This window comes from Triplophysa dalaica, chromosome 12 (assembly GCF_015846415.1).
Source record: "Triplophysa dalaica isolate WHDGS20190420 chromosome 12, ASM1584641v1, whole genome shotgun sequence".
Taxonomy (NCBI): Eukaryota; Metazoa; Chordata; class Actinopteri; order Cypriniformes; family Nemacheilidae; genus Triplophysa; species Triplophysa dalaica.
In genome coordinates this window covers 13,194,312-13,220,220 of record NC_079553.1, presented here as the reverse complement: position 1 = coordinate 13,220,220, position 25,909 = coordinate 13,194,312, and the positions used below count along the sequence as shown (strand labels likewise).

General features: G+C 35.5%; 1 protein-coding gene across 2 annotated transcripts in view; it reads left to right on the top strand.

Moving 5' to 3' along the window:
* adcy2a (adenylate cyclase 2a) overlaps positions 1-25,909 on the top strand; it is a 108,664-nt gene that overhangs the window by 69,433 nt on the left and 13,322 nt on the right. For both annotated transcript variants that reach the window (XM_056761817.1, XM_056761816.1), the window contains exons 5-15: positions 11,704-11,853; positions 16,850-16,998; positions 18,440-18,551; positions 18,894-19,021; positions 21,453-21,611; positions 22,670-22,802; positions 22,931-23,107; positions 23,299-23,342; positions 24,609-24,689; positions 24,788-24,857; positions 25,033-25,130. In XM_056761817.1, the coding sequence (XP_056617795.1) occupies positions 11,704-11,853; positions 16,850-16,998; positions 18,440-18,551; positions 18,894-19,021; positions 21,453-21,611; positions 22,670-22,802; positions 22,931-23,107; positions 23,299-23,342; positions 24,609-24,689; positions 24,788-24,857; positions 25,033-25,130 (1,301 nt within the window). The remainder of the gene's footprint in view (positions 1-11,703; positions 11,854-16,849; positions 16,999-18,439; positions 18,552-18,893; positions 19,022-21,452; positions 21,612-22,669; positions 22,803-22,930; positions 23,108-23,298; positions 23,343-24,608; positions 24,690-24,787; positions 24,858-25,032; positions 25,131-25,909) is intronic.

Here is a 25,909-nt window from a genome sequence, read left to right as displayed (position 1 = left end):
TATTGACTTGAGATCCTCAATGTCGCTCCCACAGAGCATTGGAGTATGGCTGCAAGATTGGCGAAATTAAGTTCTCTCGCAGAAAACGTAGACTTTTTTTAACCTTTCATCCCTGTTTGAGGGATCTGAACTCTTGTTATCTGGCGACGGCAAACATAAACAATCGTACTGTAACGCATTGAGATCGGACAGATGAGAACACCACCGAGTTCCAGTGAAGAGGTTTTAATCCAGATTGCGAAAACTCAACCCGAGTTAAATTTATCAAAAAACAAGGTAATCAGCCAGAGATGAAAAGGCAAAAAATCCAAAACAGATACTGAAATATTCCAACATAACTGGCAAGAGAAACTAGAACAACAACTGAAACACAATAATTGACAAAGAACTGAACTAAGGGAAGAAGTTAAATAGAACAGATAACAAGGACACACAGGTTATGGTGATTAACTAGATTATGCTGTACAGGTGAAAAAGTCAATGAGAACAAAAACACAGGTGGACACACAGGAATGTTACACGTACAGTAAAGGCTCGCACAAAAATCTGTATTATTTATCTTCGATTTTTCCTTAAGAAAGACTTTAATTTTATTTTAATAGCCTTTACAGCCTTTTTTGTCTCATCATTTATCGCCAACAATATACTGTGCTGAAACAAAAAGTGCTACTTTTTGTCTCGTCATTGTCTTGTCGTAGTCCTGGGAAAATAGTCGCTGACGAATATTTTTGCTAACGAAATTAACTCTATTGGGCACAGAACTGAAAGGTGCCCAGGGCCTATGTAGCTACAGTGGAGAAACAGCAATGTAAGAAATGAGAAACAGCAACATTAATATGCTTCCCTTGCAGCACTCATATGATGCACTGTATAAGCAGCTAGACCATGCCAAAATACTGTATATAGAAATGAGTATTGTTTTAGTATTTAGCACTCCTGCATAAATGTATCAATAGCCGTGCACACACTTCGAAGCTAGGATTGAGGAGTAAATCCGTCTTTCAAGTTATACAGTAACGGAATACAGCATTCACTCTCGGAGCGTGTTTTGCTTGACTGTGATATCTAGAATGATTTTTTGGCTCATTCTCAAGTGTTTAAAGGTCCAGTATATGAAATTTAGCGGTGAGGTTGTGAATAGCAAACAACGGATCCCTCCCCCCTCCCTTTCACAGCACTACGGTGGCTGACACAGAACTAAGATGTCATCAGGTTCTCGATTCTTTGCCGAAGGAGATACCGTATTATGAAATGCTTTCTAGTTTGTCTATTTAGGGCTTCGGTAGAAACAAAATGACAAGTTCTATGTAAGGCGACCCTCAGTGTGTGTAGACAGAGATAGCTAATTTGGGGGTAAAAAAAACATAACGCTTCATTATGTAAGGTCTTTATACACCTCTGAACACATAGTTGTGTTTATTATATTGCATTTCTGTCACTAGATCCTCCAAAAATTACACACAGCACCTTTAAAGCATTTTAAGCCTGGTCAATAATAACAATGGAAGGATGCTGTAGTCAGATTTGCCGTTTTTTAAGATGGAGTAAACACCCGTGACTCTGTCCTTCTCTGTGAGGTGTTATCATAGCAACTGTGAAGGAACAGATTTGTGCCCTTTTGGGCGCCAGGGTGGGACGGCTCTCACACAGGACTGTGCCAAAGTCTCAGCAGCTTGTGTGGTCTTTTTGCATCTCATCCACTGCACCCAATGACGTTTTTAGGTGAACTTGATAATTGCAAGAGAAAGTAGCTCATTACTTTAATTTGTGCTGGATGGATGGTTTCAAAATCTTTATCAGCTCTTAAACATACAGAAGTACTGTAAGGACAGAAATGCAAGTGTGGATAGAAGTTGGAGAAATTTGAAATAAAACATAATAAACACAAACAGTATGGGCATCACAGCTGGTCAGATCACCTGTCAATCAATCTCTTGGCAAAGTTAGAACAGACAGATCCAGACGCCTGTCAGACTATGTGTTATTATTTTAGACACAGATAGCATTGGCAGATGACAATGTCTGTCTTTGACATCTCCAATTCTTGAAATGTTCTCAAAGCATAATGTTTCAATACTTTGCAGTAGAACAATGATTTTGTGTGACTTTGTTTATTATCAGACGGTGTTAGTATTCTGGCTCAGTGATGCTCAGGTTAAGTTGATTGAATCTAATCTCAGTGTCAATGGCAGACAAGCGGGGTTAAATTTCATTATTGCTCAGTATTTCCCCATGGGGCTCTCACCAATAGCAACTTATGTACTTTAGTGTGTAATGACGACAGTGAAGGCACAGGTTTAAACAGGTGCCGGATGAGAGGACAGCAATACAATCCAAAAGATCAATAGGCTGATGTAATCGTAACTGAAAGGACACTATGTCACACTGATTTGATTTAATTATATGTATCTCTTGTCTCGCTATGGTTTTCGTTCTCACTTTCTTTCGCTTGCTCTGTGGCTCTCACACTTGCACACTTAAATAAACTCATACACGTACAGCCATTAAGAACAGTGTTATTTCTATAGGCCACAGAACCGATGTGGTGTTTTATGGTTTATTTTATCGAGTTATTGATCTGAAAGCAAAAAAGTCACAATGTCAACAGTCTTATATACAACAATGAACATGATTATGTTATTTCAGCAATACTCATCTCTTGAAAGTAATTTTACCTATCCCACCTCCTGTGAAATAAAGTGTAGTTTACATTACAATAGCTGCTTTCTGTCTAAACCAACGGAAACTTAATGGTGCCTGCAATAATGTGTTGAAATATACCCATCATATACCTAACTAAAATGAACATATGCACTATCGATAAAATATTTAGCACTACCTTTTATGCTTACCTTGATCAAAAAGTTATGTCCTAAAATTTGAAATAAATGTCATTTCAAGTTTTATCAACACATTATTAGACCATTCATTTCATGTTTTAACAAAAATTGTTAGTAAATTGTTTGTTTTGCTTGAAAATGTATGACTTTGATTCATGTTTTGAAGATAGAACATTACACTTCTAAACAGAAAGTGTTTTTTTGGAATCAAAAGGTTCTATCTACACTAGCGAATACTATACTACAGGGTGTGCATTTTTCAACTCGTGGGTTATTTTGACGCGATATTTGTTGGGGTGTTGTGGTAACTCTTCAAAATATACTCTTTTTAGAGTTTTTAATGTCAACTCTGTACACTAGTTTTAAAAAAATCTAGAGGTAAAATAGATCTAATTGGTGTTGAATTGTCACTCTTTTCTCTAGTGTTGAAGAAAATTACACTTTGTGGTGTTGACCATTGTTGGTTTTCAACTCCACATATGGTGTTATTACAACTCTGTTATAGTTTTAAACAAGTAAAACTTTCAAAAGTATTGTCTAAACTCTGTAAATATTGGGACAATATAAGTAGACTTTAACTCTATCTGAAATAAAGTGTGTTTGACCTCTTCCAAAAATACTTGGAAATTTCGGAAAATGTTAATATTGTACATTTAGAATACATTTAGGGTCTCTGTCTTCTTCATGTATGAAAGAGTTTTGTTCTCAATATTATTTTTGCTCTATGAAATGCAAAATCTTTGAAGCTCAATATCTAAAAACTACTCAGAACGGAGATAAAAAAAAGATTTTTTGAGCGCAGGGGCCATACTGTCAGTTTTGTATGCGCATATCTTCTAAATGCAAATTTTTTACACTGTGTTGCAGTATTTATTATAAATTATTTATCTGTCCATAGCATTAATATTTTTTTATTCATTTGCACTTCTTATCTTTAATCAAAAATGTTAACCTCCTGTCCCTTTGAAAAAACCTCTTCCGCATCGTCTCATGCCAGAAGTTCAATCTCATGTTCATTTATTTTGACATAAAGAAAGATTAAAAAGGATTGATTTGCAGTCATTCAAGACCTAAATTGACAGTAGCTCTAATGTCCTTCTCCTAAATGGAATAAACTGTAAAAAAAAGTACACATGGGGTGGAACATGGTCAAAGTTTTTTTTGCCCTCCGTGAAAAATATTAAGGGGTAAATACAGTCTGTTTGTTCAGGACAGCAGAAACATCCACCCTGTTTACCTCCCAATCTAAGGTCATATTGAGGGAATATTTAAACAGCCTGCCATAGCATTGATACTGGCAACAGTGTTGTGTTGTGCTATAAATATCACACCAGAAAGTACAGATTGACTACTTCACCTGCCAGCTGTAACATGTCATATACCTACATTTGCAATACTTTATGTAAAAGTCATTATATTATGCAAATGTTATGCCGGCAGCAATGATTAGTTCCTTGGCCACTGAAGCCCTTCAATACTGGTAATCCGCTTACCTGCTGTAGTAGTAGTCATATACAGCTGTTCACTATACCAGACAAAAAGGATTAGACAAGCATTATTAAACTTATACTTCATATTTCATTTTCGAATTAGATCTGCTACCACTGTGTCTGTCTTTGCACCTCATATATAATAGTGTACAGTCACTTCGGTTCAGCCAGCCAGCTGGTAAACACATCCAGTGAAGGGTATGTAAATAGGTGATTTAACACCGATGCTCTCTTTAGAATGACACACTAATGCTTAGGATGTGAACACATACTCTGACCTGCTTGTACAACACATTAAACGTTGCTTTCTTTTAGTTTCATATGATCAGATTATTAACCATAAGCACATGTGAGCTAAGCTTGCCCTTCGTGACCCCTCGATTCAGACCTATTAATAGAAATTGGTTTGTACAGATTTTTTGTCACTTGCAGATGATGTAGGAAGATCCTTAGAATGTCGCCGGCTGTGCTCAAATCTACCAAAATGAACTCCATTTATTCATTCTTCCAGGTGGAGGGATGGCTGGATCCTATTCCAGCATCTACTGTACACCATAAATAGAAGGCCAGTCCATCACAGGGCACACATTCTTTTTTTTTCATGAAGTCATAAGATCAAATGTTCTGATCCACAGACTGATTTGATAGCTCTGCTCTTACTATGTCAACAACTGTTCCACTTACTTTTGTTATTTCTTCTAAGGAAAATTAAGAGAAGCATCTTAGAAATAGATCATCTTTAAATATTAAACATTCTGTCTCATTTCAAAAGTTCATTTATTTTGACAGAAAGAAAGATATAAAAGGTTTGACTTGCAGTCACTCAATAGCTGAATTGACACTAGCTCTAGATGAGCAAACAATAAAAAATACGTCTTGCAGATGTAAATACAGACATTCAATAGACTTTCCCAGATGTCTGTGTGATCAGAGATATCTGTCATCATCAGAATCCGAATCAGAAGAGCTTTATTGCCATTGCCAAGTGTGCTTGCACACACAAGGAATTTTCTTTGTGTTGAATGTTTGTACTAGAAGCTTCCAATGACATTACAAATATAACTCTTGTTCCAATTGTTTACAGTACGTTTGTCTTCTAGATTTTTACATTGCTTGAAATTGTGCACGTCTGTGGAAGCGCCGAGGAAGAGAGAGCAGGTGCTAATGAGCCTCAGGCAGAAATCCATGCGCTTTTAGGATTAAACACAATCTGGTGATGTGTGCTACGATTTCAAAAGAGGAAAGGTTGTAAGAGGGAGCTTTGAAAATGGAGCTGTGACCTCAGAGCCGTTGATTGATTTTTATTTTTTTTGGAAGGTATTAGGAAAGCTTTAGGATGTAACAGTGTTTGATGGGTAAGATTAGGAGAATCTCTTTTCTCCTCTTTAAAAAACTTTGAACTGTATACTGTGGTATCCTGAGACCAGTTTTTTATTGTACTTATGCTTTTTGTTGTCCTTATGTTGTTCCAATTGCTTCCATTGTTTACCTCATCTGTAAGTCGCTTTGGATAAAAGTGTCTGCTAAATGACTAAATGTGATTGTAAATGTCAGTTACCAGAAAGTGTTGTTCTTTAAGAATCGTCTGAAAACACATCTCTTCCGTCTGCACCTGACTGATCATTTCTGATTTTTATATTTTTTCTACAATATCTAATAAAAAAAGCATGCTTAGATAAACTAAACTTGACTATGTACACCGTAGTAGGCTTTGTGAGACATGTTTTTATTGATCTTATGGTTTTTGTTGTCCTAACGTTTGACCCAATTGCTTCCATTGTTTACCCAACTTATAAGTCGCTTTGGATAATGACTAAATGTAAATGTAATGTAATGTTGTAATACCTGAAATGTCCCTCTGTAGTCAATCATTTTATGTAAAAAAAGTCATATTTGATCATCAAACTAAGAAAATAATTTAATGCTCTATAATAGCTTGAATGTAACACAGTCTTGCTGTATTTATCATATACTGAACCATGAACATGCAAATGAGTCTCTGCCTCCACTCAAACATACCAGCTCTTTCTTCCTGATCTTATCGATCAACTTTTGACATGAGTGGGTACAACGTATTCATGATGTGAAGGACAGAGGCGGTTTAAGACTGGAACACTCAGCAATGCTGTTGACTGATGAATTTGCACATGTCTTAAAGCGTTAAAAACAGTTGAAACATCACGTATACATATAAACAACATTAAATCTTTAACCTGTTAAACCATGTAATGTGATTGGTGAAAAATATGTGTGCCCATCTATATTGCCTTCCTGTAGCTCAGTGGCATTAACAAAGCCAAGGTGGGTTCGATCGCAGGGGATTTCACATACCTAGATGCAAAATGTATAGGATAATGCAATGTTATGTGCATGAATGTCAATGTAAACTCTTTACATTTTACAACAGCACATGAGCACTGTTAAGGTCATAAAAATTCAAGAATTGTGACCTTTAGTAACAGTCGGTTCTGAATTTGTTATTTTAATGAGTTTCAAAATCCACTCTCGGTATAAATCCCACACGCTGACTGAAATAAGCTGATTATAGCATCTCACCCACAGACAAATAGAGACGAATATTGTCTTAGATCATTACTGCGGAGTTGGACTTAGACGCATAAAAAGAAAATATCTTCTTTTCACAAAATCCTACTAATAATTGTAAAACTTGCATAATAATAAAGGTTAGGATCGTTGTTTTCTGATAGTTTTACAGATAGAAGATCAGCAGATGTGACCACAACAGCTTTCTTTAGTGTTAGAAGTATATGACCATGACACGCACTTTATTACTTAAATGCATATACATTAAGATGAATGAAATTTGAACAAGATGACACCCAGTATTGGGCCGTGAGTCCTGTGCCAATGTTTCCTCTTTTCCTTTTAAGTTACATGATGGATTTGCTATATGCACACTTCTGGTACCATATAATTATTAGTGTTTCAAAATAAATAGAATAAAATGTTTCCTACCTATTTAAACTAGTTAAAGGAATATTTTAATTTAAAATAAAAAAATCATGATAATAACAAGGTTATTTTAGTATTCTAAAATTAAAATGTTAAAAAAACTTATCTGTTTATTGAAATCAAAAAAAAAATTTTTTTATAAACTTTAATTAAATGATTTTTTTAATTTTGCATCAAATATAAACTGAAATAAGTTTAAAGCACTAATATTAAATGAATAAACAAAAATATAAATCTTATGTATTAACATAAAAAATAAACAAATGAATTGGAAAATGGCAAAGCATTCACTGAAATTGCTAACACTTGAACATAAAAACTTCATATAGAAAATTAAATGCTAATTTAAAATATAAATAAAACTACAATTGTCTGTGTGTTTATTTCTTCTGTCGAAAACAAATTGAGGCTTATGAGGAAAGCTTTCCAGGGTTCTTCACAACTGCAATGAACTTCAATGGAGGACTCCTGGTTAAGGTCCAAATTTCAGTTTCATCGCAGCTTCAAAAGGCTCTACAATTTGTTTTCTACAAGAGGACATTTATGCCATGTGGGGGAGTGAATTATCATGAAATTTGAATTTTAAAGTGAACTGTCCCTTTAAATTAGGTTTGATAGTTGTATAGATTGTAGAGGATCTTGGTTCATTAAAACTGACGATTGTAGATAGCTCACTGTGGCTTTTCCCTGGATATTTCTCTTGAGGTGGCTTTACGGCTTACAGATAATCCTGTTGTTTATCAGTATGATTCTTCATTGTGGTTTCATTTCTGATTCCAAACGAATATGAACACAAGGGCCAAATGATTTCCTTTAGGACATTCAGGACATTTAGATTTTCTAAATATAAGCCATTTCTCTTCATTGTCAAAACATAATTGTGTTGCATTGTAATAATACTTATTAATATTTTTCAGCGTTGTCCTGGAGACGTTTATGATTTGAAAAGCATCTACTTTAGTGGCGTCAGCTTCACAGGTGCAAAGTCGCAGTATAAACATACTTCTTTTTAAAAAATAGCTCTAAACCCCAACTGGAATAACATTGTCATGTATTAATACAAACAGATTCTACCACCCGTCAGTCAGGAGGCAGAATCTCTCCAATGGAAAATCCCACTCATGTCATAAATCTGAATAATACGAAGCTTCGCCGCCTCTCTGACAGAAATGAATCATCTGTGATTTCATCTTAGACAGCTGAGGACTGCTGTAAATATTTTACAGCTCATTTAACACATGACATATAACACTGTGTGTAGTAAACAGCAGGTCTTTGGCCTTGTCATATACCTGCCGATAATGTGAGGAGATCGGTTTGAAGCTATTTTATGCATTCGCATCTTACATTTACACATTTGGCAGTTTTGGGGATAAGGCATGAGACTGTTTACTGTACATAGAAATGACCTGTGTTTGCTCTTAAAACAATTCCTGTGTTTGATATGTTTACTTGCAAAATTGTATGGGAAATATGTGAGAATCATAATCAGAAAACTGTAGAAGATAGCAATGTAGATGAAATTGTAATTGTTTACCAACACCTGAGTTAATATTTTTGTGGTTGTTCTCAGTTTATTAAACGGCGGAATACTTGATTCTGATTGGCCAATCTCTACATTCCAAGGGCTGATATTCCAAAATAACGACCGCTCAAAATTTACAGCACATGGTAACCTGGATGCTGCAAATCATTTTGACAAGCACAATTTGATATTTCGCAAAACATAAATATGTTTCTTTAATAACATGACATTATATTTACAAATGATTAAACCAAATTGCCTTTTCCTGTCATTTGAATGTCATGTTTCTGGATGGTCTGCATTCGTTAAAAATGAGGTAATAAAATATTTGAAATAGATATTTAATGTATAATGGTAGAGGTAAGTAGCCATTTAATAAACAGCATAATGTACAGATTGCCAAACATATCATAGATCATCAAATGTACATTATAAACAATACAATACAAACATGGCAGAATGTATATGTATATAATCAAAGATATTTCGCGTTACAATGAATGGCGAGGAATGCAACGCTCAATATGGCCCGCCTTTCAGTAAAACGAGCCTATTGTCAATCAGTAAAGACTGACGATTCTCTGGGGCGGGGCTCTCGTGAGACGCTTGTCAGCCTGTGCACAGGCGCAGTAGATGAGGTGACCTTAAAAAAGGTGATTTCTTGCGAAATTTAACCAAAGTTATGATCCAGATCATAACATGGTTTATTATTGATTTTAAATATGCTGTTTAATTTTGTTTTTGCCAGCTATTTTAGAAATATCTGCAGTAGGACTGTGCACTGCAATGACGTAAATAGCCGCCCAGAGGCGTTGCAAACATGGCCGGAGAGTGACACAACTTCCATAAACGTACTTTGATATAATGCATAGTTCTCTCGCACATACTGTACTATAAATATAATGTGTTGATTTTACTGAAAATAAATAAGTATTTAATCTTGTAAGTACTGTCATATATGATGTCTTAATAAGCAGTATTGTTTCAGTTTAAGCACCTAATCTAGAAAGCTTGTGGTGAGTTTTTGTGCTTGAACAACAGTTTGATGAATTCTCTGATTTTTTATTCTTTGATCCCATACAGAAGAAAAATGTAACAATTTAAATGGAATAATGTTTTTGTTTTGTTGAGAACCTTTCTGGTATTGACATTCAGTGCAACAGAGGGAGTACAATATTAAAGCAAAGTGTTTACATAATGACTCTAAAGACTTAAAAAAAAACATTCTTTTCATGCTTGACTCTCCTACATTGCATGTGCGGTTTGGTGCTGCGAGACCTCATAGAAATGTTATCGGTGTTTAATAACTATAATGCCCACCTTTGACCATGAACTATGAAACTGCACCAGGTTATTGAACACAAAACTAGGCAATTTTATTCAGAAACCATCTGTCATGACATCGTCTTTTTATGGTAGTTGTCATGGTCCTGGCCTTCCTGTTTCTGAGTTTCGTGCATTGTGGACGTGACAGTACCATGTCTGGTGTGTGTGTGTTATGCCTTGTTTGGAGACACGTGTTGTTTGTTTTCACATTCGGCGTGTGTCTTCCGTGTAGCTCCGCCCCCTTGTTTCTCCAATAGTCTCCCATAAGTGTTTTATCTCCCTCACCTGTCTCCCTTTAATGTTTAATGCCCGTCGCTCTCCCTGTGTCATTATCCCTTGTTTGTGTTTCCCTTCTTAAGCCCTGTGTTTTCCTAGTCCTGGGTCGGTTCATTGTTTATTCTTGTTCATATTGTTTCACATGCCTGTACGTATTGGATTATTTATTCCCCAAACCTCTTTGTGTGGGATTGTTTGGTTGATGTTATTTTTACCCCCTCGTGAGTTTTGTTTTCACTGTTTTGTTAATAAAGTCTGTTACATCGCTGTCCTGCATTTTGGTTCTGTCTTACACTCACATCCGTTTTGTGACAGTAGTTATTTAATATTATCATTTTAATATCAATATTATCATATTAAATAAATATTATATTTATTTAATATAAAGTTATTATATTTAATATGTCCCAAACTATTTTGTTTGGATAGGAAATCCACAGTTTTGCATTTATGTCACAACGAATGAGTCTTCACTTTCATTTCATCAATTGTCAGCGCCTAACACCTTCAGAAGTTCTCATAGTTTGAAATATGACAGCTGAGATGAATTTGAGACTTTCTACAAGCGACCCAATTGAAACGGACGTTCAAGAGCAAATACAAAAATGTCTCATACGGCTGAGCCTTTGATGCACAGTTCTCATCAGACCTCATGTTGAATATTGAGCATTAAAGAGATGGAGGACAGTAGAGCTCAGCTGGAAAACAGGGAGTAATCATAGCCACGGTCCTTCAACACGGGCAGTAATTGAAGACGAGAGTAAGAAAAGATGTGCGCATGGGAAGTTGGAGACTTAAGTACTTATTTTTTGCCGCTAATACTGACTACAATACCCAGAGTCTCTTCCTGCTGCTCATTTGATTGGGTTAACAGAGCTTTTCTCCAAAACCTCTTTGAGGGTGGCATGGAAAATTGAAGGGGCTTCACTGAGTGCTCTGTGCGTAAACTGGTATCAATGATGTTGGGCCGGGAAATTGAATCCGGCACAATCCTGTCTGACAGTTTTTCAGAGACTTTACCAGAAAATGCTTTCCGCTGTTGTGAAACGCTAGTGGAAATTGACATATTTAAGACATATTTTAAAACGGCAAATGATATTAACAATAGAAGAGCAGTATGTTGTGCCGCAGATTAGTAGATTTACTTCATGATGTTACTTTGTTTTACCCCTAGAAAATCCTAAAACCAACCCTGTTTATTCAGCGGCGGCAAAATACTTTAGTGTTTCAAAACACAGGTACTTTATCTGAAGAATGTGTTGTTTGTCTCTAGATCCTGGCAAACATCATCATTTTCATATGTGGGAACCTGGCAGGAGCGTATCATAAACATCTGATGGAGCTGGCGCTAAAGCAGACGTATCAGGACACCTGCAACTGTATCAAATCACCCATCAAGCTGGAGTTTGAGAAGCGGCAGCAGGTTCAGTATCAGTCTCTATTTACCTCCTTTCTCTTCTGACGGGATGATTTATCAGGTTCTTCGGGGTTTATATTCAGTGTTGGAGATATGTCTGTTAAACTGTGAGATCAGTGTTTTCACTGGAATGTTGATGGGGGATGCAGGAGTGATTTGGGCCCAGTGATGGAATACTGAAAAGCTTGTGTGTCAGTTTGATGATTGAATCACAAATGAGATACTGTAAAATAACAAAACCTCCCTCTCTCTCTGTCTTGCTCTTTCTCTCTATACAAAGAACACAGCAAAACACATCATGTTTCTCAGAATGTTTGTCCTACTTTTTGTCTTGTTAACTTTAGTTCCCTGTATTGTTTTTTAAAACGAAACAGAAATATGATGACGAAAATTTCCTTTCTGCAATAATTGCATGCTTCAGTTGAAATAAGCTGTATCCCTGTAACTATTTTTAAAGGGGAAGTATTTCACTTTTGTGCGACTTGCATTGCCGAGTGCAAATGCAGAAATAATGAACAGGGTTTTTTACCACTGTTCCATATTAAAGAATAGGAATTGCTCATGACGTCATAACATTGAAGTTGGCGTGTCGCCATGTTTGAATACCCAAACATTCTATTAAATTAATTGGAAGTTATCAGATAAAACTTTAGTTGGGAAATTTCGCTGCATAGTGATGAAGTTACAGTCCTCTTCATTATATAATAACAAACAAAGTGCTTGTAAGTGAGTATATACTTTAGGTTTGTGTCCACAACTTCACTCACCAACATTGATGTTATGTGCACTTATGTTATTGATTGTTTTATGTTGATAAAGTATTTGTACATTTTTCAATAGTGGTGTTGACATTTATTGTAAAGCGTTTTAAATTAACATTTTAAATGCTGGTTGAACTAACATTGGATTCAACAACAAAACACACAGCTGTGCATTTTGCTTGCTTGTTTGTATACATCCATCAATTTTTGATGTCCTGTAGATTTACACATTTTTCATCTTATTCACAGAAATAACACTGACAATTTATAAACTTAGTCATGAAGCTAAACTAGTGGGATTTTTCTGATTCTGAATTACCGCAATAAACATTGCAAATAACATCCGTATATATATTTTTAAAAAATTGCATACACATATCCTAAAGACTTATCATGTGCAAATGATGCACTGTAAAACTGGTGATATTAGACCACTAGTTTGACTGTAACACAATGATGCCCTCTGTCGGTTTGGCATCCAAACATGGCGGCACGATCACTTCTGGTGGCATCAAACGATATTTCAGAGGCAAAATAAAATTTCCACGTGTTTTACTCACCCTCAATGCAAGCTAACTGAATAGGATTTTCCTTGTTGAAGAATAATATTAGAAGTGTTAATACCACGTATCATTTTTCTACCAAGCGGTAGAATGGGAGTGAATGGGGGGCAGTTTTTTGAAGCTCCAAAAAGTGCATCCATCGATCAAAGGACGGCTCGACCCGCGAAAACTCTGTGTTCTTAACAAAGGTCTTCTGAAGCGATGCAATGCGTTCGTTTAAGAGAAATATCCATATTGAGAGCACTATCAACATTAATGTCTAGCTTCCGTTATCCCTCGGCTGCACTTGAACCTGAGGCTTGTTTTTCCAGCAAATGAGGCGTATGTGTCATACATTTTTTGTTTGCTTTTATCTTTTTTTTCTAGTCTTCTAGTGTTCATTTAATATTTTATATTAGACGGAAAGGTTTTGTAGGTTGTATTTCATTCTTATGCTTGTGTAGTTTTAAATTGACTAAAACAGGAAGTGCTTCTGGACCAGAGTTGTCTTGCAAAATGGTTCATAGAGGCTTGCTTAAGTTCCAGTGACTTGATCGCAGTTGATTTGTCATTGTCAGTTGGGACCACAACTCAGATTTAGACACAAAAATTTGTCATTGTACTGTTTTGAATTTATCTGCTGTTGGACGTCTTCCCACATTAACCATATGTTTGACCTTCATGGGTCGCCATTTGAGTTAGTTCACCCCTCCAGGGTTTCCTCTTTTTTCTTCTTGCTAGTGATAACTAGGATGCTTCTTTGATGTCAATGCTCAGTTTCCAGTTTAGGCAGGCCACAGAGGCAGATAGTGTGACTAAAGCCCACCCTGTGTGCTGGCTGCCTTTCATCAGTCTGTGTGCTCTGCGAGAGGTCAAACGGCATTTCTCTGCTTTCCTCTGGATTAACTCTTAAGAAAGTCCTCTCAGGCTGCAGGTGATGAATTGTGCTCTCCGATATATTTAATATAAACGAGCGAGGCGATGTGCACTTCTGTGCTGCTGTTCGGCTGGAGATCCCAGATTTATTGGGGGCTGCTTTAATTAGTAGATAAAAAGGATAATAAGGGGGTTGTCACACATAAATTAATGTATATGGCTTTCATGGTGATGCTAATAAAATGATCAGGACTTTAAAATGATTTTTTATGAGTTCATTACGGTTGCTTAGGGGAAATGTTGAAGACCTAGTGGGCAATTAACCTTCTCCTCCACGTAGAAAGAGTCAAGCTATCACAAGCCTTCATAATGACCCTCCAGAACATCCCTGTTTAATCTCATTACACTCATTCACACTTCATGCCTGCTGGGAAACCTGTGAAATCTGAAAATTGAATATGGTAATCGTAGTTGTACCTTTTGAAGAACGCCCACCATTACTCCATTACAGGACTCCCAGATGCAGGTGAAATATCATTGTAGACTTCCTTTGACTCGTGGGTTTTCACATCTCCTCCCAAAGCCTAGGTGTGAAAAATCTGAGCTAAGGAATAATTTGTTTTAAGGGCTTCTCAGCGAGCTAACTCTAATAAGGGGGAGCTAATGTGCAAAGGGAGTTTTCTTAGCGGATTAACCGCCTGCAGATTTGGTCGATGTTTAATATTCATTTTTAATATGCATTGTGAAATGTAACACTGGGGTTGTGCAGTAAACTCTAAAGCTCTGTTCCAAATTTGAATGAATTGCTTTATGAAAAGTGACTTATTTGCAATTCCCTATATAGACAGCAACACTGCCAGCACACACAAATAAATGTGTGATCGAATTTGACCATATTATTGAAATAATTTCATTTTTTTTTTAAAATATATTTTATTATTAAAACACAGTATATATATATATATATATATATATATATATATAAAGTTTACTTCCAAAATAAGAACTCATGTTTATTGTTCATCCCAATAACATCAACCAAACTGCAGGTGGTTTGTTTAGATTTAGCCACAATAACTAAAAAAATACAGCCACCTAACACAATTAAACACAATAAAAACATGATTAGAATAAAAACATGATTTTTTAAAATATCTCTTTTCAGAAACAAACTCTTCATATATTTATACAAATATATACAGCAACATCAACGCCATTATATAAAAAACTATTAACGGCAGGTTTTTTTTTGTCATCATTGTCGAGCATTACATTATATAGTCAGGCTCTTATTGATATAAAGTAATTGTAACTATTTAGGTGCGATTTGAAATGGTTGTATTGACAAATCCAGTATAGATTGACAGCTTCTGGCTGTGGAACACTTCTCAACAGCGGTCCCATCTGGTGTAAACATGGGCCAAGGGCTGCATCAGAATCTGTCATACAGTGCACCAGTATTAACTTCTCTTATGTGCTTGAATGAACCAAAACATGCAAGATTATGCCAGAAAGACATTTTGTCTAGTATTTTCGGACAGTCTTAAACAAGTTAAATAAAGTCTTACATGAATGCAAAGTGAAAATAGGAAGCAAGCTGCTTAGAGTGGCAGCTCTTAAAGGGGCTGCGTTCTTAAATGTGTAGCTGTGTCTCCTGCTACTAATGTTTATCAAAGAACAAAAGAAAATAATAAATCAATGTGATTTCATAGCTTTAATGAGGATTCTTCTGTATATCATGTATTTAGCAGTGAAGACTGAGTTTGAGAACTTTATTTATTTTCTTTTTATTTCCTACCTGTTACACACTTATTATAATTGGTTTGATTATTGGAAAAAAAAATATATATTTAATAAAGACATCAATTGTGAAGCCAACAATGTTGCAATGATGCTGTAAAATAAATGTGTAGTTTCTACATAAATGTGGAATTAAAATGTGAAATTATTAGAATGTAAAAGTATATTTAAAAACCTCAAAGCTGTGTGTGAATAGTTATTATTATTTTTAATCGATTAACAGGACTTAAATAAACATGTTAAACTAAATAATACGTTTAATTTCACTTTACGTGTGTGATTAATCCCAGTTAATTGCACGAAAAGGGTGCGATTAATCACGATTAAAAGTGTAATCTATTGACAGCCCTAGTAATGTATACATACATATATATATATATATATATATATATATATATATATATATATATATATATATACATATATATACATATATGCATACTGTATATATATTTATGTTAACTAATGCATAAACTAATTGTTAAGAAATAGCACCTTTTTTTTTATCTCTGCACCAATAGCCAAGTGGGTTGTATGGAGACAAGTTGCACAATAGCACTATGGGTAATATGAATTCTGACTCTTGGTCCTTTTCTGACTGTTATTCTCTCTTACCCAATATCATTTTCTGTCCTCTATTCACTGTACTCTTTCAGTTATAGATAATGTACTGGTGTAAAAGGCCGAAAGTAATTGAAAAAACTGCCTTTGTCCTTTTTGTAGATGGAAATTTTGATTCCTTTTGACCTTATTCTCTGTGTTCAACAGATGAAAAAGAGGCATTCATGTGGTTGTGTATTAATGATGACATAATTATCATTTATGACTATACTGTTTCTTTAAAATTCAGAACACTGGGTTCTGGAATCAAGCGTAAATCATACATCAATGGACGTCTTTAAAATGTATGCCGAAACTGTGTGCTGTGTTTTATGTAACATTGACGCAGAAGAGTCTGCTGCACATACTGAGGATCATATCATGTCAAGTAACATCCCCGCTGTGATGTGTGTTGTGCTGCAGGAACGTCTGCTACTCTCTCTGCTTCCCGCGCACATCGCTCGAGTCATGAAAGCTGAAATCATACAGAGGCTTCAGGGGCCAAAGTTTGGACAAGTGGAAAACACCAACAACTTCCATAATTTATATGTGCAACGTCACACCAACGTCAGGTGAGTTTTACGTCACTTTCTATTATGATCACCACGTAACACCAAACGACTGTTCTCATCACTGCTTATCACACACATGAATCACAATGAAGCGAAATGACCCCTCATTATGAAGCAGAGGTTACACATCTATGATTGTAGAACAGTAGAAAAAGACATTCATTTGCTCATATTTGATTGTCAATGATCTTGAGAACCTTTCTCGAGTATGGGAGAGCACATTTTTTACCTTTTATTTTTGGCCTAAGGCAACCTATCTGCCTACCCCTATAGAATAAGGGATGGTACTGTTTGGCACAATATTCAAATGTTTACAATTAAAATATCCTGTCATATGTAACTACCTTATTTTTTAATTAGTTAAATTAATGTTTTGATTATAATCTTTTATCCAGTTAAAAGGTTTATGTTTATGTTTTATGTTAAAATAATATGAGAAATGAATGCATATAATCTTAAGCATTATTCTTGAAAGTCTTGATATTAATGATAAGAAATAAAATTATGATACTGCTAAAATAAACAATTTGGACTGAATAATGAAAAAAGAGCCGACCCTGCGTACAGTTCTGTATGTGGGATCTCAAGATATTGGCCAGGAGAGTATTTCTGTAATTCCTAGGCAGAGTGATACCACAGATAAAATATAACCAGTTTTATGTGTATTTTTTTAGCCCCAGCATAATTTTTCCATTTGTGTAATTCTATAGTTTTCATATGTGGAAAATATAAATAAACAGGTGAGTGAGGGACCCTAAACTTTAGAACAGCAGCTTATATTATACAGTAGGTGCTGTGTATTATATATATATATTTTTCCTATCGATATGTTTTTGTCCTCGCAGCCCTGATTAATGTTGAATGGTAAACAGTGTAAAAATCTGTCATTCACGTTAAGTTTTTTATTAACCCCATAATTAAAACTAGAGACAGTCTAAAGAAACATTGACAAAAAATGTATGACCGGAAATTATTTTAGGGTTACATTTTACTCACAGATGAACAGTGATCTTTACTGAACCACACAAATGACTACAGAAATTTAAGTGTTTTACACTTAAAACTCCAGCTGGTTTCTTTACAGTTGTATTAACACATTCATTTGTATCCCGTTTATTTTAATGTCTCAGTCTTACAAGACTCTTTTACTCATGTGACATTCGGAAGTGCAACAAGTCCTGCAACTTGCTCCTAAAGCTTTTATTCTCTGTTTGATGGAAACTTTAGCAGAAGTCTGTAATGAAATGGAAAGGTCAGAGACGTTCAAGAACACAAAATAACTCCGTCACACAATGTATCTGAGACACAGAACTCGACATTCTGAGAGACGTTTCCTGAGCATTCTGGGGTTTATCTTGTCTTGGTTTGGGGATAACTTTATCATTAGCTATCAGTCAAAAAATTAAAAGAATTTCACGTTGATACATATGTTCTCTTACAGCATTTTGTATGCTGATATTGTTGGATTTACTCGATTGGCCACCGATTGCTCACCCGGAGAGCTGGTCCATATGTTGAATGAACTGTTTGGCAAATTTGATCAGATTGCCAAGGTAAGATGACAATTGCATCAATTATGCTTGACGAAACAAAAATGACAGTACAATTTTGCTTCATTTTCTCTATTGACACAGATGTGTAGTAATGCATTTTATGTTGGCTAAACAATATTTTTCTTTTCAAATCTGAAACAAATGTGGATTATTTTACATGTATTTTATATATATTATATTATATGTATACAAAATGTGTGAAATAATGTTGTTGATCCCAAAAGTACCATTATGTTAGTGACTGACAATTTACTTTCATTGTATAGCGACAATAAGTCTTCTTTAAACGACTTATTTTGTGTTCTATGTGTTCGTTCTGACTTGATCATATTTGTGTTTCAGGAAAATGAATGCATGAGAATTAAAATACTTGGGGACTGCTATTACTGTGTATCTGGCCTCCCAGAGTCCTTGCCAAACCATGCCAAAAACTGTGTGAAGATGGGCCTAGACATGTGTGAAGCTATTAAGTGAGTTATGCAGATGCTCTTAATTAAAACTATATTTCCGTAGGGTTTATTCATCTTCTGGGTTTCTTGAGTTTACCAGATTTTTTGTCGCTGATCTGTACTGTTTTCACAATTATTTACCAAACTGCAAACCTGTTCACACAGATGTCTCTGAAGAATAGCCCTTTTATTACTTGTCATCAGTGACACGCATGCAGCTGTATGTGATTCTCCATATTATGACCATTATTAATATAATCGTACAATTCTTGGTGTTCAGGAGATTACTGATGGCATGATCTACTGGGCCTAAATTTATTTAGCTATTCAAGTGACATTATTTATTTTAACAACACATTTATATAAAGTATATGTGTTTACATTTTTAGTCAAATTTAAGTCACATTAGTTTTGTTTTTAAGTATTTAAATACACCTTTCCATCATTGCTGAATATTCTGACTAAAATCTAAAGATGTAAATAATTGTACACTGTAAAATAAATGTAATTTTACAGATTTTTTGACAAAAAGAATTTTCACGTGAAAATTTGAAAAAAATACTGTTTTTTTTACAGATTTTTGGGAATTTTTTAAATACGGTCAAAAAATGTAAATTGCAGAAACATTTACAAGAAAAACTGGTTAAACATGTTATTTTACAGGGAAAACTGTAAAATATTTTTTTAACATTTATTTTTAAATGGTCATAAACTGTAAAACTACAGAAAAAGACTTGAAAATCAGGGAAACAATTTTATATATCATAAAATGAAATATGTTTTATTGTAAACGGTTGGCATGGCACCCCTGGAATATGATGGAATTGGGCAGATTTTAGTCCTCTGTAGGGAGAGGCTGTCTGGTCCCGGCCCATCACCACTGTGAGAGACACGATTCCCGTCCGTCCTGATAATGAGTCTGAGGTCTCAGAGGTCAGACTGCGGGAAATGACTGCCGCTCAGTCTAGACGAGAGAGAGAGCTGTCTTTTCTTATCTCCGACCTGCTGCGCAGATGCCTGGAAGAATCCTATCTTTAAATTAGTAGCTGCTGCTAAATTGTGGTGGCAGAAAACATGCTGTGAATTTCTGTCTAAAGAAAGAATCACATTATAGTTAGAAGCAAATAGGAGAGTGTCAACAGTGATGTTATAAAAATGTATTATTATTATTCTATGTTTGTTTGGAGTGTATTATCTAAATCAAAACTAAGACACACTAGCGCAGATTCAAATATACATATATATATATGTATTGTAATACAGAATTTGCAATAAAATGCCATTTATTTTATTATACTACATTGCAGCCAGAGACATCAAATATTATTTGAAGTGGTGTTTTGACAGCAAAAGCAACATAGCCAACCTGGGTCTTTTGCCGCTAAGTTAATTAGTTAGTACTTACTTTTCATATTTCAATTATCCCAATCTAGCTTTTTATGTAAATGATTTAAAGAAGTTATAACAAGTGTTAAAGAAAAAAAACAGATAACTAACTTCTAACACTGTGTCCTAACCAAACGCGGCACCGCTACATGCTATAAAAGGTATGTTTTTGTGTTAATCAAGTTTTTTTTCCAGAAGAGAAAACCAGTTCTGATTGGCTGTGTCTTGTGATGGATTATCGCGCCCCTCCCCTTTTTCGCGTTCGGTATGGGGAAACAAATTGCTTATCGCAGGAATCTCATCGCTTCGCGTTTGGTTAGAATGCGGTGTAAGACTAGTCTAAGCAGTTTATGCAACCAGCCCAGATCTTATGGGAAAATAATTGTTACAAGGTTGCAATTCTGTGTGAATTTGTATCATTTGAATTGTACAAAAACATGCAATTATTTAAAAAGGCAAGAATGAAGCCAAACCCCCGAACCGTACAAATGAATACATATTATTGCCTTATAATATGAATTGCCATGAGATTGTGCCGAACAAAATGCAGACCATCACCACTTGAACGCTACACAGTCTGGGACAGAAGATCCAGGGTGCAGAATGAAAACTTGCCAAATGATGCTTTAAGTTGAACTGTACTGTGTTTGTGATTCAAATAAAAAACTTCAAAAGAAAATGTACCATACACTACATGATCGTCTTCACCTTTTTGTTATTAATGTTACAAAACAGCTAAATAATACTTTTATTGTGATTGTGAGTAAAATAGATGCAATATTTTTACAGTTTAATGGCTGGTCAATTTGAGCATTATTTAAATTCGTACATTATTGCAAAAAGTTGATTTTGAATGAAACCCATATCTGAAATGGGACGATTTTTGTTTAGACTTTTTTTCATTCAAAGAACATTCAAAAGGTCACATGTTTGAAAAGGTCAGAGCCATGTCTCTTGTCCAAATGTATTTGTAATCCAACTGCAGCATAGGGTTCAATCAATACTCTGATATTTGTGTGTACTGATAGGATATGGACGTTCATACAGCAATCTCTTCTCTTTATAGGAAAGTACGAGACGCCACAGGTGTGGATATAAACATGCGAGTGGGTGTTCACTCCGGGAATGTTCTCTGCGGTGTGATTGGCCTCCAGAAATGGCAGTATGATGTATGGTCGCATGATGTGACTTTAGCCAATCACATGGAAGCTGGAGGTGTACCTGGGTAAGCTATTGTGCTGCTCATTCATAATGTTAAATAAATGTTTTAAAGGAGAGTTTTTTTCTATTTTTACACAAGTCTACTATAAATCTTAGGGGTCCATAGAATGTGTCTATGAAGATTCAGTTCAAAATACACCAGAGATATGATATTGTACCATGCCCTACAGTTTTGCATGTGAGGAGAAGCGCGCTGTTTTGGTGTGTGTCTCTTTAAGTGCAAATAAGCTGCTAGTCTCCGCCCCCTTTACAGCAGGAAACGCACGCAGGGCCAAAACCACTAGATAGAAAGCCTGTAATCTTTTTTCAGCCAATAAAGCGTAACGGCTAATACTAATGACTTGGCTTCAGCTGAACGCAGGAAAGAAGACCAGAGGCTATGGATATCAAAAGATGTTTGTGTTACAGACCCTTCTATCTCCATATAATAAGAGTATCTCCGGCAGGGCTGTGAGCCTGTGCTTCCAACAACAAAACAAGAAAGAAGGGCCACATAAAGCGAAAGAGAAACATGTCTCTCATCTTTAAACACAAAACACAAGCAATCGAACTCACAATCTCGTCACGTTTTGTGAAAGTACAAATGACAAAACCATTGTGTATTTACAAACCATACACATTGCTTTCTATAAGTGAAGTGTGTTTTCTATAAGTGAAAGTAACGTTACACACGGGCCAACAGTAGTGGCCAACAGTGGTAATCTTTTAAAAGGAACCTGTAGCTACGTCAGAAAGGGTGAAAAATCTGATCGATTTGTTTTCTCACAGGCTTGTAGAAATAAGGCTTACATAAACAAAGTTACTGGGTTGTCATTTTTCACATTTTCTGAGTTGGTAGATGCACCAAATACCCGATTAAAGCACTTAAACACGGAAAAAGTCAGATTTTCTTGAAAAGATCCCTTTAATAATTACATGCTTAAAGGTGCATTCAGTAATTTTGAATGACTATTTATTTATGCATGATTTTTTTATTCTTTTTTTGCTCAGTGCATCTTTAATGTAGTCAGTATTCATAATATATCACTATTTAGTCTTAATTATGATTTTTTTAATTAACAGGCGAGTCCACATCACCTCAGAAACACTTGAGCACTTGAACGGATCATATAAAGTTGAAGATGGAAATGGCCAGGAACGGGATCCTTATCTAAAGGAGCATGGAGTTATAACCCACTTGGTGATCAACCCGAAGGTGCGAGAAACTGAAACAATTGAAAACAATGACTAAACCCAAATCTAGTTTCTGGCTCATCTCATTCATGAGTCATTAAAAACTTCCTGAAGGCATCCGAGAAGGTTTATTGTGGATTTTTCTGTTAGGCTGAAAGGAAGAGTCCTCAACATTACAACAGACCCAGACACACCATGTATGGAGCTAAGATGAGAGCTTCAGTGAGGATGACCAGATACCTGGAGTCCTGGGGTGCAGCCAAACCCTTCGCTAACCTTCACCATCGAGACAGCATGACCAATGAGAACGGCAAGATCAACACTGCTGTGAGCATCCTCTCAGACATTATTAACATAAAAATATTTTGAAGAACGAAATGTGTATTTGTTGGTTTTAAAGTAGATACAACATTGTGAAGTGTTTTATATGATGCCTTTGTTTCAAACTGTATAAAACTGTAAATGCACTGGGAATTGCTCTTACTTCTATAGCTACTCACCAGCCACTTCTTTAACAGGATGTCCCTATGGGCCAGTACCACTTTCAAAGACGTTCGGAGAGGTAATTTAGACCCTTCATCTTTTCCAGCAGTCACATTTGTGCATACTAACAGGCAGTTAGGCTACAGCAGGTGACTTATTAGCTCTGTTCCAATACCGACTGTAGTAACAAATTTAGACGGCAAATCAGAGCGCCACACAAATAGCCCTCTTCAAGAGAGACTAAAGCCGCGGTCACACTTGACTTTTCGTTCCATTGACTTCCATTCATACGCATTCAAATGCATCAGACCGGAAACGCAAGCCTGCCTGAAGACATTTCAAGTTCAAGTTTGTTGAACTCTGACCTGCGTATCCGCGTAAGTGCGTGAGACCAATAGAAGATCAAAACGTCACAGCGTGACCTCTCGGTACAGAAATGTAAAAAATGGTGGAATCACACCTGCCCATCTGAACGAATTAAGCATGCTCGAGACGAAGCCGCAGGTTGGATAAAAACAAGTTTAAATTTACTACCTGCGACCTTAATGCTTTCTAGTGAATTACACATTACAACATAGTAAAGAGAATCAAAACTGTATTTATTAAATAATAAAACGTACAGAACAGACTTCATATCATATTATTTCTTGCTGTAAGAATCATTTTAAGTTTGTTTTAACATTGTCACATGAGAGAAACATCTTCTGCGTCACCCTGAGGTTGGGTTTGATCGCTCTGTCCTAAGTTCACTCGTAGGATATTTGACTTTGAGTGTTGTTGTAGGTCAAGTGGTCTCGAGCACAGCATTAAGCGTTAGCTTTTTTTATAGTTATGGGGCAATTCTCTAAAAAGCATAAAAATACATATCGAATGAATTATTTTGGATTATAAAATTACTTTTAAACTGCATATCAGTATGATGAAATCATTTTTCTTTTGTCTTGTCCATCAACATCATACAATAAGCCTGTGTATGTGTTAACATTGCAATATGTGGTCCTGGTGATATTGTGAACGATTCATTCGTTATTTCATTAAAACAGCCTTTACATAAAATAAAGTAATATGATTAGTTTTCCTCTAATGTCAATTTAGATAATGTTGGTCAATTGTAAATACATTTTCTTTATTGAATGTCCTATTTCACTGCCATATGTCACATTACACAAATTAAACAGGCGATGACCTTGACTTTGTCAGGTGTCCTGAGATATGATGCATGTGTGGGCTATTATAGTATTTATGTACAGAAATACGTGTATAATTGAAGAAATAGTAACAATCTTAGTAGCATTTGAGAAAGAATCCTTGAGACAGTGATTCATATGTCTGTGTGTCTCCTCAGAACCAAATCTCAGAAGAAACGTTTCGAGGAGGAGCTCAACGAGAGGATGATCCGAACTATTGATGGCATCAATTCTCAAAAGTACACCAACACTTGTCTGGTATTCATGCGTAACACTTAATACTGTAGTTGAAATTGTGGTCTGATTTGATCTATTTTGTGGGGTTTTATTTCCATAGACAGTGGCTCAAATCAGAGGACATTCAAAGAATATCATTGTTTTTCCACAACAAAGCATTGGAAAAAGAGGTAAGTGTCTGCACAGCGGCAGCCATTGTTTACTTGAGCTAGACATCCATAGTTGATGAATTATACATCAGTATACAGTAGCAATAATTGAAGCGCAAAAGTGTTCTTAAGAATGAGATGGATGAATGAATCCAGTCAATTAAAACATGAGAACAGTGTGTTCTTTCTCCTTCAGTATAGAGCCATGACACTGCCAGCCTTCAAATATTACATCACATGTGCCTGCCTCATATTCTTCTGCATCTTCATCGTGCAGATCCTGGTCCTGCCCAAGTATGTTCAGTTATCACCTATGTTTGTCATAACAGTGTCAGATGTATTTGTTTTGTTTTAAAAGAAGCAATATTATGAGACATAAAACTTTCATCATTTTTACAGAAGTTCTGTAAAGACACATTGTTACTTTCAAAACGTTCTTCACAGTTCAATAAAGCATTTATTAAACCAGGGGCCGTATGTATAAAGCATCTTAGAGTCAAATTTTAATTGTAAGTGCGTCAAAATTCTAAGAATGACGTCATTTTACTCATATTCGTAGATTTAAGAATACGTGTGATTCATAAAGTTTCCTAAGTGATAAGGCTCGGTCTCAGCTCCTAAATTATTCAGGAGATCTGAAGAGGTCGGGATAGCAGAACACAGAGAGAAAGCATGGACTTTACAACAAAGAAACAATGTGTTGGAATGATATGATGAGAGGGAGCACATTATAATATAATATTATATAAAAAATGTTTTCAGCTTTGGTCTTTTCTTTATGTACTATAATAGGGAATGCCTCAGCAACTTAATACTTTTAATTAACTGTTAAAACTCAATTAAAAGTGTATGAAACTAAGCCAAAATCGATACATATTTTCAATTTGCTCTTTACTCTGTTGACATCTCTGTTTGAAAAATGAAATTCCAGGTTACTTTATTTATTTATCTTCATATGGATTGAAGTCAACCGATGTAAAATTTCGCACAAAATCGGATAGCTCAGTTTATATCAATCACTATTATAAATTTATAAATCAGAATTTAAGAATCAGTCTTAACCTTAACTGAAA